We start from the raw sequence: 19,701 nt of genomic DNA, 5'->3' as shown, positions 1-19,701 counted from the left end.
TAAACAGTCAATGTTATCCAGGTAACCCAGCAGGTGCACAGTTGTATTTATGACTCACTGACGCATTTTAAAAGGTCCACAGATGGAGCTAGTGATTTCACTTGTGATTCTGTGAGGAGACCTGCTAAATAAGCACTGCGTGGGGTCCTGAGGACTGATTTTTAAGAACGTGTAACATAGAGGGTTATTTTTGTTTTTAGCTCTGACCTACACCTGCTGTGATTACTTTATGCTACACCAAAAACGTTTATGGGGCTGTATTTTGCTGAGCTTCGTACCAAGCGCTTAACATCTGCTTTGTACCAGATAGAGTAGTTTTGAGGGGGAGGGGAATGTAAGTTATTTAGGAAAGAAAAAAAAAAAAGTGACCTTTTGGGAAGCTGGATCAAATATCATGTTCATCTATTTTATAGGACAGCCTCAGAAGATTTCATGGAGCCATCGCACGTAGAAAGATACGTGTTGCAAGGTACGTCACATAGACTTACAATAGGAAGGCTATCCACTCATGTTTCTGTCTATCCAATGGGCGATTCACTAGTTACTGTAAACTATTCCCTATCATATTTATTTTTTTGTACTTTACATCTTCTATTTACATTGGCAATACAGCATAGTAGACAGGTATATTATCTGAGACATTCTATGAAAGGAAATTGTGTTTTACTTAGGGATAAGCGGGTTCGGTTCCCTGAGAACCGAATTCCCCTGAACATCACGTCCTGAGCCCGGATCAGGTTTCCCCGCCTGACTCCGAAACCAGAACGAGGCAAAACGTCCTCATCCCGCTGTCGGATTCTCGCGGGTTTTGGATTCCATGTAATGAGCCGCGCGTCACTGCCATTTTCACTTCAGTTCTGGAGAGTGTAGCGAGAGGACGTGTCTCCTCAGTGTCTGTGCGGGAAAGTGGCGTGGCGCATGGAGTGGTCACCTGCTCTTTTGTATCATTCCAGTGGTGCTGTCTTGTGCTGCATCAGTCCATCACAGTGGTGGTGTCCTGTGCTGCCTTAAGTCCAGTGCTGCTGCATAAGTTCAGTCCAGTGGTGCTGTGTTGTGCTGAATCAGTCCAGTGGTGGTGTCCTGTGCTGCCGTATAAGTTAAGTCCAGTGGTGCTGTTCTGTGCTGTATATTATTTACTCCAAATAAAGGAGTTATTAATATTTAATCCAAATCATTTTTACAGGGTTTGCCCTGTGTGGTGTAGGGGTACCCTCTCCTGTGCTGCATATTGTTATATAACTCCAGAAAAATAATGGAGAACAAAAATTTGAGGGATAAAATAGGGAAAGATCAAGAACCACTTCCTCCTAGTGTTGAAGCTGCTGCCACTAGTCATGATGACATAGACGATGAAATGCCATCAACGTCGTCCGCCAAAGCCGATACCCAATGTCATAGTAGAGCGCATGTAAAATCCAAAAAGCGAAAGTTCAGTAAAATGACCCCAAAAAATTAATTTAAATTATCTGAGGAGAAATGTAGACATGCCAATATGTCATTTACAACACGGAGTGGCAAGGAACGGCTAAGGCCCTGGCCTATGTTCGAAGATGCGTTCTAAGATGGTATCACAAATCCCCAAGGAGAGTCCAAGTGTGTTGGCGGTTGCGATGCCTGACCATCCCAACACCGAACGGGAAGAGGTGGCTCATTCCACCATTTGCACGCCCTCTGCAAGTGCTGGAAGGAGCACCCACAGTCCAATTTCCGATATTCAAATTGAAGATGTCACTGTTGAAGTATACCAGGATGAGGATATGGGTGTAGCTGGCGCTGTGGAGGAAGTTGACAATGAGAATTCTGATGGTGATGTGGTTTGTATGAATAATGCACCAGTGGAGACAGTTATTGGCCATGGGATGGAAAAGACCGTTGTCATGCCTGGGCAAAATACCAAAAAAGCCACCTCTTTGGTGTGGAATTATTTCTCCACAAATCCGGACAACAGCTGTCCAACCATCCATTTCCTTTGTCAATCCTTAATAAGTAGGTGTAAGGACGTTAACCGCCTTGGACCATCATCCCTTATGTCACCTGCAGCGCATTCATCAGAAGTCATTGTCAAGTGTTAATTAAATTAAAGTGAAGTACATTGTCAAGTATGTGCTGTTTGGGGCCTAGTTTTTAAATCTGCCATCCTGTCTGCCACTGCAGTGCCACTCCTAGATGGGCCAAGTGTTTGTGTCGCCCACTTGTGTCGCTTAGCTTAGTCATCCAGTGACCTCCGGTGCAATCTTTTGGCCTTAAAAAAAATATTGTGAGGTGTTCAGAATTGACTGGAAATGAATGTTATTGAGGTTAATAATACCGTAGGATCAAAATTACCCCCCAAATTCTGTGATTTTTGCTGTTTTTGTGGTTGGTTGGTTGGTTGGTTGGTTGGTTGGTTGGTTGGTTGGTTGGTTTGGTTTGGGTTGTTTGATTTATTTTTTAAATCATCCAGATCCAAAACCAAAACCCGAGAGGGTGGTTTTGGAAAACCAATCCAGATCCAAAATATGAGCAGGAAACACAAAAAGTGCCCACCGCACATCTCTAGTTTTAATTTTTATTTAGGACTGCCATTCTCTCTACTCCATTTTCTAGAATGTTTATCGGTTTATACCTTATAATTGGTAAAAAGTGGTTATTCTTAAAAAAAAAAAAATTAAATTAAGCGACCAAAGAAAATTACATCATATTAAAAGTATTTAAATATTTTAATGTGACAATTAATAGTCATTCTATTCAGTTTCCTACACTCTTCAATAATATCCCAATTACAGTAGATACTATATTTATGGCCTGTTACAGTGGACAAAACTTGTTTCCACTTATGCTTTTGGACCCAGTAACCGTCCCCCCCCACACACACACACACACACACACACACACACACACACACACACACACACACACACACACACACACACACACACACTATATCTTTCCTCCCTTTGTGCACAAACACAAGCTTGAAGAAGCCAATTTGCCTGGCTTACATTACATAATAGGTTGTCTATTTAATCTGGGAAAACAATTAACTAGGGGCCTACTCTGCAAGTACCCCCTATGCATCATTGATCGTTGGGTATATGTGATAAGTACTGTGAACATAGAGCCTGAGATGACTCAAATGTAAAAGGCTGGTTCCACACATACATTAGCTTGGTTTCAATTTAAAAACCGTAAAAGGAGGTTACAATCGATACTACCAACTAAAACTGCTCTCGAGTCTATGGGGGAGATTCAAATGTTTGAAAAGTCAGTTGGGAGTCTGTTTTTCCTATCTAACAGACAGGAAAAAAGACACCCAACCGACTTTTCAAACATTTGAATCTCCTCCTATAAATGCCTGCTGCCCTGCCTGAGTTCCCACCTCCATCGGTGCTAGGAGGGGCCAGTAAATATTGGTGAGAAGCATGATATCCTTCATTTAACAAAAAAAAAAAATCTAGTGTCGGCCCCAACAAAACAACATTGGAAGCAAGTTCCATTCCTGCAAATATTATCACAAGTTATTCTGGTTTTAAAGAGAAAATGTAGTAAGATACAGTAAGGAAAGGAAGCCAGGTGTGTGCCACCAATGAGCTACTTTGTTGGTGTGTTTTCATGCATATGATTTAAAGAATTCTGCAACTTTTATTTCCCCTTGCTTCCTAGAAAGTACATGCTCTTGAATAAGCAAGAAAAGCCAATCTCCCATCCTTGGGACAAAAGCAACCAGGTAAAACATTTCACCCCGTCTTAATTTGTGAGTAACATCTAGTTGCACATGAAGCTTCTCATTGTTTTTGTTTTGCTTATTTTGTGTATTTCATTTTTTTTTTTTTTTTTTTTTTTTTTTACTAAAAGAGAAAAACAATTACCATTGTAATCATATTTGCCTACTCTCCCGGAATGGCTGGGAGGCTCCCGAAAATCGGGTGACCCTCTCGGCGCCCCGGAAAAGCAGGCAAGTCTCCCGATTTTTTCAGGTTCCCCTGCCTGGCCACCCACTTAGTGAGTAAAGTGGGCGGTCCGGGCAGTCGATGACGCGATTCGTGCTGAATCGCGTCATCATAGCCACGCCCCTTTTTTGTTCATATGTTTGTAAATCCAGTCATAAGGACACAGAGACATGTGAGTTCACTGCTGTGCTGTTTATTCCATCACCAACTCCAGACACACTGCACATTGGACCACCCAGTTCCCAGCATCCCCCTGGTCCCAGGGACCATCCTTGAAGATTCAGGCTTACATACATTAGTAAGGGAGTGTCTACAAATATTAAGCATTCTAATACACTAACATCACATCCTCTTTTCTTTAAAGATAAGCCCTGTACGCTTCAATGCAACAATTAACAACGTCATATTAAGAACATCATCTAACACGTTTCAATGAGTCTCTCAGGTCTGCATATTTCCCTTTTTGGGTCTTTCGATCAAATTAACATAGGCTTCTATCTCTTCATCCATGAGACTTTTGGAACCTTCACTTTTGTCCACAGCACGAGAAAGTGTATCAGCAATTTACATGTATTTCCCGGGACAGTACAGCAAGTGTACATCATATTTCTGTAGTCTGATAAGCATTCGTTTAATTCTCATGGGACAGTCATGTAATGATTGTCATGATAGCTACCAATGGCTTGTGGTCAGTTTCCACTGTAAAATGTTTGACCATACACAAACTGATGAAATCGCTCACATGCATATGTGATCGCTAGAAGTTCTTTTTCTATCTGAGCATACCTTGTTTCAGCACTTGTCAGTGCTCTTGATGCATAGATTACTGGTTGCCATGTATCCTCATGTTCTTGTAACAGCACTGAGCCTAGGCCAAATTGCGAAGCATCTGCTGAAATTCGTATTCTTTTCGCAGGATCAAAGAATTTTAGCACTGGTTGCTCTGTAATGATCTGTTTCAAGTTTTGCCAACTTTCTTCTTGTTCATGGGAACACATCCTCACGTTATCTTTGTCCAACAACCATCTAAGAGAGGCTTTTAATTCAGAGAGTTGAGAAATAAACTTTCCTAAGTAAGTAATCATTCCTAGGAATTTTCTGACGTCGTCTTTGTTGTTAGGATGTTCCATGTTCACTATGGCTGATATTTTCCTTGGGTCTGGTTTTACACCTTGATCCGAGACCACGTTGCCCATAAAGGTAAGTATTCACGCCAAATTCGCATTTGTCCTTGTTTAGCTTTAGATTCACTTTCTTGACAAGTTCCATTACTTGTCTCAATCTAGAATCATGTTCTTCCTTTGTAGATCCCCAGACAATGTCATCCATCATTGTTTCAACACCTGGAATATGTTCAAAAACCATGTGTATCTTTTTGTGATATACTTCTGGAGCAGACAATATTCCATATGGTAGTCGAATAAATCTGTATCGACCTTCTGGTGTATTAAATGTACAAAGCTTTGAGCTGGCCTCATCTAGCTTCATTTGCCAGAATCCTGAAGATGCGTCCTATTTACTGAACCATGTTGCTCCCGCAAATTGCGACATGATTTCATCTCTGCTTGGTAGTTTGAAATGTTCTCGTTTAATAGCTTTGTTTATATCTCTGGCGTCTAGACATATTCTGAGTTGTCCATTTTTTCTTTTCAACAATTACTAAGGAGCTTACCCATTCAGTAGGCTCATCAACTTTCTGTATCACACCCAAGGCTTCCATGCGATTTAACTCTTGTTTCAGTTTTTCTCTCAGCGCAAACGGCACTTTTCTACAGGGGTGTATCACTGAAGAAACTTGCGTGTCTATATATTTATTTTATGCTCTCCAGGCAAACAACCTAGAACTTCAAACAAGTCTCTGTATTCTGTAAACATTGATTTGCAGTCATCTTCTACTTGTGATGTCACCATAAAAACTTTCTTTAGCAAGCTTAGTTTCTCACAGGAACTTTAATCCTAGGATCGGTTGCACATTTTTATCCACAATGAGTAGAGATGTTTTAAACTGTTGTCCCTTATATTTCAGTGTCACTAAGCATGTACCTTTCACAGGAATTTCCTCCCCAGTGCACCCTGTAACTTTCACTTTGGCTGGATGAATTTTAGGTTTTACTCTAAAAGTCTTATAGTCTTGAAATTATATTAAATTCACCTGCACGCCAGAATCAAGCTTAAAGGGAATGACAATCTCGTTCACAGTTAAAGGGACAATCCATTCTTTCTTATCTGCACTGCAAAGTTCAATGCAATCCACAAATAATTCCTGTTTGTTTAACAGCATGCACTTTGGTATCACTTTTAATTTTACAGCATTTGGCAAAGTGATTAAGTCTACCACATTTCATGCAGGTTTTACCATAAGCAGGCACATTTTAGGATTGTGAGCATTTCCACATCTACTACACATTTCCTTATTAGACTCTGGCTTAGACTGCTTCATTCTTGAGAATGGAGGTTTGCTTGGCTCTGTTTTCTGCACCACATGTACATGCTGTACATCAGCTTCATTGTGTAACTTTTTGGCTTGAAATCTAGTTATTTCTGCAGATCTACACATAGTCACTGCCTTGTCTAGTGTTAGGTCTTGCTCTCTCAGCAGTCTCTCTCTATGTCCATTATCGGGTATTCCACAGACCATACGATCTCTAATCAGTGAATCCTTTAAATCACCAAACTCACAGGTTTTACTGAGTGATTGCAGCTCTGTAACATACTGATCAAATCCATCTCCAGACTTCTGATCACATGTGAAAAACTTATATCTTTCATGTCACATTTTTCCTTGGCACAAAGTAATCTTCAAACTTTTGCATTATAGAAGATAGCACCATATTCTGCCCCCTCAGCAAACTGAAAACTATTATAAATGTCCAGCACATCCTCTCCTATCACATGGAGGAAAATGGATGCCTTCGTTTTGTCAGCCTCTGTATCCGCTCCACATGCAGCAAGATATATATTAAACCTTTGCTTAAATCTTTTCCAGTTTTCAGACAAGTTACCAGACATCAGCATGCCGGTTGGAGGAGCTAGTTTATCCATGGTTACTCACTGTTTGAAGATAGGAGCACACGGCAGGCTTTGCAGACACTGAGTATCACAGCCTTGCAGACTGCTGCAGGATTCTATCACACTCTGAGAGCACTAGCAGTCCAAGTTAAACTTCTTCTGACACCATGTTTTGTTCATATGTTTGTAAATCCAGTCATAAGGACACAGAGACATGTGAGTTTACTGCTGTGCGGTTTATTCCATCACCAACTCCAGACACACTGCACACTGGACCACCCACTTCCCAGCATACCCCTGGTCCCAGGGACCATCACTGAAGATTCAGGCTTACACATATTAGTAAGGGAGTGTCTACAAATATTAAGCATTCTAATACACTAACATCACAGCCCCCTGCTGTGCAATGGCAGTAATCGCGGCATTACAGAGCAGGGGGCGTGGCTTAAATGACGTGCCACAGTAACCGTTCAATTCCGCCTCCACACTGCCCCCGTTCCGCCTCCACACCGCCCCCTATGCATGTCATAGGCCTGCCCCGCCCCCCCTGCTGAGCCAACCTGGCTGCTCTCTCCCGGAGAAAGCAGCCAGGATGTCTGCATGTATGCAAATTGTAATACAGAAGAAATCTGCAATTTCTTCTCTGAACTGTATTCTAAAATAGTTCTGCATTATAACCTCAACTACCTGGGGAGAGATCATGGATGCATGCAGATGTAGATTGGCACTGTATATGTGACGTGATGCTGATCTCATAATAATTTATGTAACTCCGTCAGGATGCTATATAATGTTGTCGATGGGACTGCATATCCCCATTAATGCCAGCGCAATCTCAACATCTCAACTGTAGCTGTACACAATAAAATTGTGTGTATAAAGATAGATTGCTTTGTGTATGATAGAGATAATATAGCCATATACATATAGTGTATACGTCATACCACAAAGAAACATTATCGGCACCATACAGCCATCCTGCAACTGCGCTACCACCTCATTGGCTGCAGGGATGCAAGTATCCATTCCACACTGCTGGCCTGTGAGTTTTGGTGTCTGTGTGGCTGGGCGATTTGATGAAGTGTGGTGATATGTGGAGAATGGTATCCTGCCATAACAGGTATACCTTAGATTTACCAGTGGTATTATTTAACCTATATACTTTGAGCTGAGTGTGCCATGTTGTCTCTTTTGCTGTTTTAGACCTATCTCGGTTACAATAATGTGGCCACCCTGACTGTCCTTGCTGCTAATGATGGATGGGAGCTGAGTAGCACAATGCAGAATGTAAGTTTGCAGCTCATTTCAGCCCAAGAGGGGTATTCAATTAGGGGCGTTTTTTTACCTAGGTAAAAAACCTGCACTTTTTCGCGATTTTTTTTTTTTTTTTTTTTTTTAGGACGAATGGGAATTAGCCCTATTCAAAAGCAGGGACGTTTTTTCACCTAGGTGAAAAGTTCAGCAGGAGTGAAAAACATGTGAATTGGTGAATCTGATGTTGAGTATTTTTCCAAGTGCCTTTTCACACAAAAAAAAAAAAAGTGAAAGGGCATTGGCGAAAATGCCTTAAACAGGTGAAAACGGCCTGCAATTGAATATGCAGAGTGGTGAATTTGATAGCTCTGAAATTGTCGGAGCTAATTGAATACTCCCCAACTTTTTTTAATTACCTGGTTACCTGCCAAGATGACAACCTCACCATGTTCAGTATTGGAGCGTTGTAACCCTAGTGGTCAGCTTCCTAAACATGTTCAATGCAAGTCTGACCCTCTACTGCAGTTAAGCAAATATACTGAGGAACAGCCAGAGATAAATATATATTTTTAGTCCCATGCATAGTATTATAATTTTAACGGATTTATTTATTAACAGTTTTTGGTGGGTATCCAATTACCCATGAACATTTTTAGCGCAAAAAAAACACATTTTTTTTTCAGGAGATTTGCCCGATGGTCATTATCAGGCTATTGTTTCTCATGAAAACACACAAGATCCATGATAAGTTCCCAGACCCATGCTTTTGTGACCACGATTGTAAAAACGGGTAATTTATCTGTTATTTTTTTTTTCCTCCTGCTGTGGGCAGATGAGAAAAAATTTCCAATAACTGCCAAGTTACGGGGCTAATTGGATAGCCCCTGGGGGATCAATTGCAGCTAACTAGATACTGGCCTTTATATTCAATACATCCTGTATATAAACTTCTTGTGAAAATGACAAGCAAGGGCTACTATATATTGAGGGGCAGATTATATTGTATGTCACTGGGACAGATTATATTGTATGTCATTAAGATTTAGATCTAGGTTTACTGTTAAGATCTGAGATTGAGTTATGGGTCAGGCTTAGATTATCACAATGGTGAAATCTTGAGTTATTTAGGATGTAGGCTGTGGAGAGAGAGATCAAATCTAAGCGAAGGGGAGACGTTGTGCATAACCAATCATCTTCTGTCATTCCTTATGCACAGCCTGTAAAATGAATTAGAAGCTGATTGGTTGGTACTTTTATCTCCACTATGTTTTAAAAAAATATTGTTGAGTGATCCGTGTTTACTATTGCAAAAAAAAAAACCTTCGGAGGGTTTTAATTGCAACCCTTGCATTAAGGCTATTTAGGTCTCTCTTATGCAGAGTGCAATGTGCTCCTTTGTACATGTTTGACTCTTTTTTTTGTTTTTTTTTTTTTTTTTGTTTTCTCTTCAGAATGGTAATATGGAAGTGTATAACACATTTTATTGCACATCAAGTAATGAATACAAACACAGTACAAGTAGCATATTATATTGGTAATTGTACTACTTTTGTGTTATTTCAGGTCAGGGTATTTACTCATGAAGAAAATGATATTCTATCAATAAAGATTGAAATGCAGGTGAAGGTACAAGCCAGTCAGGCTTATCTGCTGCTGTCTGACCTTGGACTGCGACCAAATTGGGATGTGCACTACTTGTAAGTACTTTGGGCTTTTCTTTGATCATATTATTATTTATTATTATTTATTATTATTATTATTATTATTATATAATTTTTTTTTTTATGATTTGCTCTATCAGGCAGCAGATGTTATGTTACAAGAGAGGACTAGATAGATGGTCAGGCGTTTTAGGCTCCAATCCTCTAGAAATCTTAGCAGGTCATATTTTCAGAATTTCTTTAATCATGCACAAGTCATTTTTATTTATTTTGCTGGGTCCTTAATTACCCCACGTACAGAAATGCTCAAGACAAGAAATGTTAGGGAGTAATTTTGGAGTGGAAAACCCCTGATCTAAGTAGATTAAAGCAATTTAGTGTTGCAACTACAGGTCCATGGAATAGACTATAAATGAATGCAATTGGGCCTCATAAAGGCTAAATATAATATTAAAGCACAGAAATGGAAAAAATTACTGAGGAGGACATAGATCTAGGAGTTACTACTTGAGGTAATGTAATGGTACAGATACAATGTAGTAAGGTTAGGCTGCATGGGAAGATGAAATGGCAGCACTGGTAGGGTGCCACTACACAGGGAAAAAGTGAGACAATGCTAAGAATATTGTGTTCCGTTATGGACTCTAAAATGGCACATGATTTGCATCACAACTTTGACAGGAGAGATTAAATGACCTAAGTGTATAGTTTACTCCCCTTTTACACCAAAATCCTGGGTCTGACCGTTCCAATCTGGGTCAGACACGGGACAGACCACGGTCACCCCGTGGCTTTGATCTGGGTTATTCTTCGGTCGACTGCACACTGGTGCAGTGTTTTTGTTGTGCAATCGCTTGGCAATGACATCCCCTCCATGCATCGGGAATGGCTTACGGTCATTGGGTGGACATGGAAAAAGGTGGACATGAGTTTTTCTACTTTTTCATACTTTACGATCCACGTGGACTACAATTGGGAACGGTAACCTGTGCCGAGCGCAGCGAGTCACCTTGCCCGAAGCATGGCGAGCGAAGCTGTGCACTAATTGGGGTTCACCATCACTTTATGAAAAAAAGACACAAAAAAAAAGTTTAAAAAATCATGTCGACCTTTTTTTCAACGTCGACCTAATGCATGTCGACCTAATGCATGTCGACCTAATGCATGTCGACCTAATGCATGTCGACCTAATGCATGTCGACCTAATGCATGTCGACCTAATGACTGTCGGCTTAAATCTTGTCGACCTAATGACCCATACTCCCGAGAACACTGCTCTCCCTATGTTGTAAACAGGACCCAGGTGAGAAGACCCTGGTTACCAGTTCACACTACCTTTTTAACCCTTCTTGGGACTTAACCCTGCAAGTTACATGGGATACATTCCTGGGTTACTAGAGCTGGGGGTTTTTACCTCACAACGAGCCACAACCCCGGATAAACTGGGTCGAATCGGTGGTGTAAAAGGTGTATTGGAGAGGGGGGAATATGATGAAAACTTTCAAGTAGATCATAAGTCTTAAAGTACTAGAGCAAAGAATTTAACATCAAAAGAGATGTATTTGAGCAGGAGGATGTGCACTAAAACTGGAGGATAGTACAATATGAAGAACTTGTTGTAAAGTAAGAAGATGGGTGGAATAGACTTACAAAAGTTGTGGTAGGGGATTCAAATGCTTGGGATAGACATAATGCTATTTTAAAGCAGACAAAAAGTTATGGGTCTACTAGAGACTGAGGTTTTTAGGAATACAAATGAGCCTATTAGTTGGGCATAGTGTCGGTCTGCTGTCCCGTTGTCTGTTTCTATTTATTAGAACAATATCTGGAATTATTGAACACTTTGATATACTGTGCCCTACAATCACAATATACAGTACATAACTATAAATATGTATGTTACCAGCTGCATTGCTGCCAGCTTTTACACATTTTACAATTTATAAAGAAGATGACCTGTGATAAAATTGCAGGAGCTGTAAGGTTGTTGAGTCTGCTACTGATGATGACAAAATATACTGCATAACTTGCCCACCTGTAAAGCAGAGCAAATCCAGAGACTTTGTCATGCTGATGTCACGACGGTATCCCTATAAGAATGGGTAAGTCACGCTTAATACTTTTTAATGTATCACTAAAACACCACCTATTCATCAAAGCATACCCTTCTGATGCATAACCTAGTCCTGAGGCTGCTCCTCCATCCCCCTGCCTCATGCGTTGAACATCTCAACTTTGCTTACATACTGCCATCAGGCTACCTCCCGCTTGCTTGCACCTCGTGTCATCTGTCGTCTCCCCTTCCCACTAGATTGTTAGCTCTTCAGAGCAGGGTCCTCTTTCCTCTTGTTATCTAAGCCCTCTTCTCGAATCCTTTCACTCACCGCTCTCTCCTACTCAGCGACCATCTTTACCCGCTTTTTCTCCTGCTGGTAAAGGCTCATCCCCACCTATTGCCACCAGCCCCTAGTAGTACGATGATTACTCCCACGTAATTTACATCTAAGCTGTATTATGTCTTGATAATTGTGGTGCTCTTTGTTACCTATACTCTATTTTTGTTTATTTACTGTAATGCTAAGTTTCGTCTCCTTGTATTGTCCTTTGTATGTAGCTGCAAAACACTTGTGGCGCCTTATAAATAAAATGTAATAATAATTATTTGAGTTACTGTATGTGCAACCAGGGGCGCTGACGGGTGTGGATCATTGCATTGACAGTATCTAGGTTGACAATGTTTGGGTCGACCACTATAAGTCGACAGTCACTAGGTCGACAGGGTTTGAAGGTCGACAGGGTTTCTAGGTCGACATGTTCTAGGTCAACAGGACAAAAGGTCGACATTAGTTTTCAATGTTTTTTTTGGTGTTTTCTCCGTACAGTGACCGGGAAGCCCAATTAGTGCACCGTGTCCCCTCGCATGGCTCGCTTTGCTTGACATGCTTCGAGCAAGGTGCCTCGCTCCGCTCGGTACAGGTTACTATTCCCAATTGTAGTCCGCGTGGATCGTTATGTATGAAAAAGTTCAAAAAAAGATTTTTTTCTTTTTAAAAAAAACCTCATATCGACCTTTTGACCTGTCGACCTAGAACACGTCAACCTAGAAACCCTGTCGACCTTCAAACCCTGTCGACCTAGTGACTGTCGACCTATAGTGGTCGACCCAAACATTGTCGACCTAGACGCTGTCTATCTTTAGACCGGATCCCGGCGCCGATAGCTGTGCCGGGCCCAGATAAACTGAGGGGGTGTTGCCAATGCAGGGAGGTGCTGCCAGCCCGCTACTTTAATGTTTAAACACCAAGTTTCTGTGCAGCTGCAAAGCAGCAGCACGTGTTGGACATTGGTGGTGGGGGGGACAGCTGCTGGGGGGTTGGCGGGTGTGATCGCTCACCTTTCCCCCCCCCCGCACATTAAGCAGGGAGAGAGGACACTGCTGAAACTGCCTCTCTCCCCAGTACAGCAGCTGCTGCAGCAGTGTCCTCTCTTTCCTGGCTCTATGCCGGCACTGTCTACATCAGGGTATGCAGGGCAGAAGGTAAAGAGACCCCTCTCTGCGCCACTGCATGCAACACCTAATTAGCTAAAACAGTGCGGGTTGTGAGTGCTGCTGTTTAATCTTCACCTCTAACATGATGCTGCTTTTTTCATAAATAAAGCCTGAGTTTTTAATATTGGTATTAGGAGTAAGTAGAATGCATGTGAGAGATGCTCTGAGATCTGTAAGAAGGTGAGGTCCAGTGTTGAACTTCAGCAAATTCAGATGCATTTTGTCTTGCTCTGAGGAAGAGATGAGAATGGGCAAAGATCCTAAGATCAAACGAGCAATACACAGTAGCGAATCTTGCCACGGGCAAGCAGGACTTTTGCCCGGGTAGCTGCCTTCCGGAGGGCGCCGCACCATGGCAAGATCCGCTACTGTGCCCCCCCCCCCCCCCTGCTGTGTCCCCCCGCTGTGAAGGGAACTAGATGCTACGCGTCTAGTTTCCCTTCGTGTAGAGGACCTTTGCTGTGCGGTGCGTGATGACGTCATCGCGCACCGCACAGCATTGTGGGACTGACGGACGCTAGGGGTCATATTTGACCTCTAGTGTCTGTGTATGCTGTGCTATGGGAGAGACGTCATGACGTCTCTCCTATAGATCCGAGGAGAGGAGCGGCGCCGGCGGAGGTCTGCAGCGGTCAGGAGCGGCATTGTAAGTATTATTATTATTATTATTTTTGTGCAAGCGGCGCTACGCTACAGGGGGCACAACTCTACAGGGGGCGTAACTGACCACGCCCTCGGTATGAAGCCACGCCCCTATTCTCCGCCCGGGGGCACCAAAAGAACTAGAACCGGCCCTGGCAATACACGCAGATAAAACGGAATGTGCAAACAAACCAAATGGCAGTTATGAAATGGCACAGGGTACTGTAGGTACATGCTAAGAGGCAGATATTTAGGATGGTAAGTACATATTCCATATTTGTAGATGAGCATAAGTGACGAGAGATGGAACATGAAGGCATGGATGTACACTAAAATTAGGATAGTGTGTCGTGAATAAAGTAATCGGCCGCATCCGCATGTGAAGCGGAGTAGAATAATAGCAGCTCACAAAGCTCCTGATTCAAAGGATTTGTGCTGAAATAGGGCAATACCACATACCATATCCCTATATCACAAGATATTCTTTTTTTTTTTTTTCAGAGATCCTTACATTATTGCGATGACATCGGTCACCTTGGCGTCATGCCCTCCGTCAGTAGAGTACCTGAGGAGTGAGGTTCGGTGTGCAGGGTTCCTGATTTACAGTCTGGGAATAGATGAGTGCCAGGTGTGTCACTGCGGTCTTGTTTTCTTATTAAAAGTTAATCTGTTGTAAAGTTGTCTTTTGGACCACTTTGTGCCATTTTGTCACCCAGTATACTTGCGTACACATACTCCTCCATTGATAAGCAACTGACATGCAGTCCCACAGGCTCCTTGATTCAGTTTCTATAATGCATGTATTAATGAATAGAAAAATGTTTTGTATCAGACTTGCCAATACTGCCCTAAAAATTCCATAGACACTTCTGTGGATGGATGAGTGAATTTAGTTGTGTGGCACATTCCATGAAAGTGTCATTTACTTCACTCCTCGACATGATCCGATATCATCATACAATGCAACTCATAGGGGAGGATAATAGCCATACATACAGTAGTGGAACTTGTGAGTAGTGGGCACATGTGCAAAAATATAATTTGGGCCCCCCTCCTCCACCGCAACCTCAGTTCACAATATGCCACACAGCAGTGGGTGGCAGGGATAGGCATAGGGTGACAGCATATGGTATGGAGAGGTAGAGGGTGACAGCAGAATGCAGGAGGAGGCAGAGGGTGACAGTGATACAAGCACAATGTCCTGCATGGTGCAGAGAACGGGAGCATGTGGGGAAGGAACACACCTGCATTTACGCTGTCTGTGACAGTGCTTCCTCCCCTTGTGCCTTCCTCACTTTGGCACTCGGTCAGACTGGGACAGTGTCAGTTACACCAGGTGTGAGCTGCCTTTAATTCAGACAGCAGTGAGTCAGAAATAATGTACAGCTGTCTGTTAATTAGAGGCAGTAAGTGGCTGTGATCATCAGGGCTGATATCTGGCAGGACTCCTCTATCAGTCCAGCACACACAAGGTCAGCCCTGCCTCCCTAAGGTAAGGGACAGGTCCCTCAGGTAGTGGGGCCCATCCTGCTCTCTGCACTGGGCCATTCATCAGACATTTCTCAAAATGGTCTTTGGGGGGTCCATGGGATGACTCATTGCTGATATGGGCAGAAGTGGGCCCCTTAGACCTTGGGGGTCCCGCTGCACTGCACCTTCTGCACCAATAGTAGTTCTGCCTCTGCATACATATATATGCAGTACAACTGAATAATATATAACACAAGTGATATGAATATGTGAAATATATAAGCAATGAAGTCAGTATCCTAAAATTAATTTAACAGAACTGGGTAATAGACAGGCATAGAGGCAGGAAGGCCGTGCTCACAACCTTAGGGAAATAGGCATTGATACACAAGAGTAGATGCTATTTATTGCATAATTGTCCAGACTGATTGCAAAGCTACTTGGTGGGCTGTATGATATGGTAACCCAGCAATGTTGGCCAAGGTTGAATATATGTGAGGTTATCTATGGACTGTAATTACTTAGGAAAGCTTATGAAGGTTATGTGGGTAGATATAGAATTTTATAAGCTTGTTGAGGAGGAAAGCTTAAATGTTTGGAGATCAGAGGAAAGTCGTAATGTGCGTGGAGGCAGGGCCGTCTTAACAGCAGTGTAGGCCCCTGGGCAAAGCAATACACTGGGGCCCCTACTCATCCTCCAGTTGTAGGTGTAGGGGGTGCTATCAGTGGCAGCTTTGATGTCCTGCAGGCGGTAGGGGGTGTTCTATCTTCCACTCAGAATGTAGGACCTGGAGCAGTAATTTCTGCTTATTACTCCTTTACTACATAGATGGTGGGGGGAGAACACTAAACTGTAGAAGGGGGCATTGGGCTGAATGAAGGGGCCCCAGTACATGACTTCCAGTGTGGTAGGGGGTGTTTAATACGCAGGGGAGGAGTGGATTTTCCTGTGGGAAAACTTTACATTTGTCTATATTGAACCTCATTCTCCATTTGTCTGCCCAGATCTCTCGTCTAGATAAATCATTCCGTAGAGACTCAGCATCCTTGTCTGAATTAATTACTCTACATAGTTTAGTATCGTCTGCGAAAATTGACACTGTGCTTTCTAGGCCCACTCCTAGGTCATTAATGAATGGTAAACAGCAATGGCCTTAGTATTGAACCCTGCGGTATTCCATTGAGCACTGAGGCCCATTCAGAGAACATCCTATAACCACTCGCTGTTCCCTGTTGTACAGCCAATTACTCACCCAAGTACAAAGTGTTTCCTACCCCAAGCTCTCTTAGTTTGAATATTAGTCTCTAATGTGGGACATTGACAAAGGCCTTAGCGAAGTCCAAAAAGACCACATCAACTGCTTGACCCTGATCAATATTATCGCTCACTTTCTCATAGAAGCTTATTAAGTTACTTTGACATGACCTGTCCTTCACAAATCCATGCTGATTCCTAGTAATAACCTTGGAGGTATCCAAGTACTCTAGTATGCTATCCTTAAATATACCTTCCAGTATTATTCCCACTATAGATGTCAAACTTGCCAGTCTATAGTTACCAAGATGAGTTTTAATTCCCTTTTTAAATATCGGGACTACCTCTGCTATACGCCAGTCCTTCGGTTTCATTCCTGATGTAATTGACTCACTGCAAATCAAATATAGGGGTCTCGATAGCTCTGAGTTAAGTTCCATAAGAACCCTGGGGTGAAGTTCATTCGGCCCAAGAGATTTATTTATCTTAATTTTACTTAGTCTCTCTCCCAGACTACTTCCTTGTTTAACCAAGTACTTAGCAACAGGTTGTTATTAAAGCTTATGTTGTGCTCTACTCTTGTCAACCGGTCCTCTCTCGTGAATACTGATGAAAAGAATTTATTCAAGAACTCTGCTTTTTCCCTATCATCATTAATCAAGACATCCAACTAGTCCTTTAATGGTCCAATATTCTCCTTTTTTAACCTTTTACTGTTTATATACTTAAAGAACGTTTTGGGGTTTGTGTTACTCTCCTTTGTGATTTGTTTTTCGTTTTCTATTTTAGCTGCTCTAATTACTTTTTTACATTTTTTGTTACATTCCTTGTAGAACTGGAATGATTCGGCCTTCCCGTCAGACTTAAATGCTTTGAAAGCACGCCTCTTTTTATCCATTTGTTCCTTGATTATCTTATTAAGCCACATCTGTTTGAATTTACTACTCCTGTTTTTGTTGACCTTGGGAATGAACAAATGTGTACTTATTGAGCACCGTTGAAAAACATCCCACATTTCAGCCGTATTCTTACCACAAAATCAAATTTCCTAATTGATGCCCTTTATTGCTTCTATCAGCAAGTTGAAATTAGCTTTTCTAAAGCTTAAAGTCTTAGTTAGACCCCTTATAGTGTTGTTTTTTTGGAAGCTGATATCAAATGTGATCATATTATGATCGCTATTTCCCAAGGTCTCCCATACTTTAGTATTTGATATTATCTCCTCATTATTAGATAGTGCTAAGTCCGGTACAGTCCTGTGCCTAGTTGGTTCCTTGATTACCTGGGACAAGTCAAGACCTTTTAGCATGTTTAAGAACCTGTTACCCCTAGCTTTATTTATTTGGTGTTCCAATTTATGTCCAGGTAATTAAAGTCCCCAATGATAATGACCTCCCCCATTCCTGCAGCTTTTTCGATTTGCTTCAGGAGTTGTAATTCGTCACACACACACACACACACACACACACACACACACACACACACACACACACACTAATATCTGGCGGTTTGTAGCATGTTCCTATTAAAAGCTTTTTTGTATCTTTACCCCCACTCGAAATCTCAACCCATAATGACTCCACGTTATCTCCAGTCCCCTCGTAAATGACCTCCCTTTTATATAAGGTTCTAAAAATGGCTTAAAATAAAGGCAAACACCCCCTCCCTTTTTATTAGTCCTATCTCGCGTGGAGAGGGTGTACTCCACCATGTTTGATGCCCAGTCATGAGAATCGTCCCACCATGTCTCTAGAATACCTATGATATCATATTGGTCATTAAGTGCTATCATCTCTAATTTCCCCAAAGAGTAGTACTTTGTTTGCATAGGAATAAAGTCGCATATTAAGCATAAAGTTAAGTGACGGGAGGCTTGTCGTGGCCACTTGTATCAGAACTTTGATAATTGCCCAGATTAGCAACTTAGTCATGCAGACACGTACATAACCTGCTAGCACCTGTGGTGGACCCCTGCATTGTGCTTTTGTCTCCTTAGCGATGTGATGGACCATAGATGCATGTTTGGGGGGAAAGTCTCTGGTGGGACACTGTGTGTTGCTAACTAGCAAAGTCTGTGGCACCAAAAGGGGACTATTTGGTACGACTTGAGCAACAGTGTATGTGGACACATCTGTGTAAGAAGTTGTAGTAACAAGATTTCCTATTTAGTAGGCCATCTCCCAGTGTTTCCAATCAGCATAAGAGGGGGGATGATGGGATGGGGAACATGGCAGCTGGTCAAATATCCTTCTCTTAGGCCTGTATTTCATATACAAAGTATAATACATATCTCATGACACCGCATATCACCTGATGTCGTCTTCCTGCGTCACTGCATATCACCTCTACTTACTAGCATTTCTTTTACATTTTAAATAACTTTATTCCTTCCAGCACTATATAACTTTAAAGCTTATTTCATATAGCCTAAAAATATATCATAAGCATTGGAGTTTCTTTAATGGGTGCAAAGTGTGCAGTGCACATGGGCCCCTGGGTACTGCACACATTGCACCCATATCTTAATACTTGTCTCACTGGAGTCCTGCGTTGGGCGCTGCCATCACACCGAAATTCGCAACCAAAATGTCCACCGCGCAGTAGTGATTTTGGTCTCCAGAACAGGGTGGGCGCCATGTTTCCAGAGATCTGTACATGCTCAGTAGTCTCTGGCACAACTGCTGTACTGTATAGAGGGGGCCCACCCGGAGTCTGCACAAGGGCCCCCTCTGTTAGAATTCACGATCATAAGTCGTCATAATATGATTAATACAAGATGCATTACCCCTAGTAATTATACCTGATGTCCATTTAGAGTGCAGTGACCTGCATATAGGGGGTCATTCAGAGTTGTTCGCTCGCAAGCTGCTTTTAGCAGCTTTGCACACGCTAAGCCGCCGCCTACTGGGAGTGAATCTTAGCTTATCAAAA

The 19,701-nt window shown here is 42.1% G+C and overlaps 1 protein-coding gene across 5 annotated transcripts in view; it reads left to right on the top strand.

Annotated features, from left to right (window-relative positions):
* Window positions 1–19,701, top strand: part of ACOT12 (acyl-CoA thioesterase 12) — a 77,269-nt gene that overhangs the window by 35,557 nt on the left and 22,011 nt on the right. For 4 of the 5 annotated variants that reach the window (XM_063963924.1, XM_063963923.1, XM_063963925.1 and 1 more), the window contains 6 exons: window positions 414–469; window positions 3,643–3,706; window positions 8,142–8,225; window positions 9,756–9,889; window positions 11,827–11,955; window positions 14,547–14,673. In XM_063963924.1, coding sequence (XP_063819994.1) covers window positions 414–469; window positions 3,643–3,706; window positions 8,142–8,225; window positions 9,756–9,889; window positions 11,827–11,955; window positions 14,547–14,673 — 594 coding nt within the window. The remainder of the gene's footprint in view (window positions 1–413; window positions 470–3,642; window positions 3,707–8,141; window positions 8,226–9,755; window positions 9,890–11,826; window positions 11,956–14,546; window positions 14,674–19,701) is intronic. The other variant, XM_063963927.1, reaches the window with a different exon arrangement.

Source organism: Pseudophryne corroboree, chromosome 1 (genome assembly GCF_028390025.1).
Source record: "Pseudophryne corroboree isolate aPseCor3 chromosome 1, aPseCor3.hap2, whole genome shotgun sequence".
Lineage (NCBI taxonomy): Eukaryota > Metazoa > Chordata > Amphibia > Anura > Myobatrachidae > Pseudophryne > Pseudophryne corroboree.
This window is presented reverse-complemented; position numbering and strand designations above follow the sequence as displayed.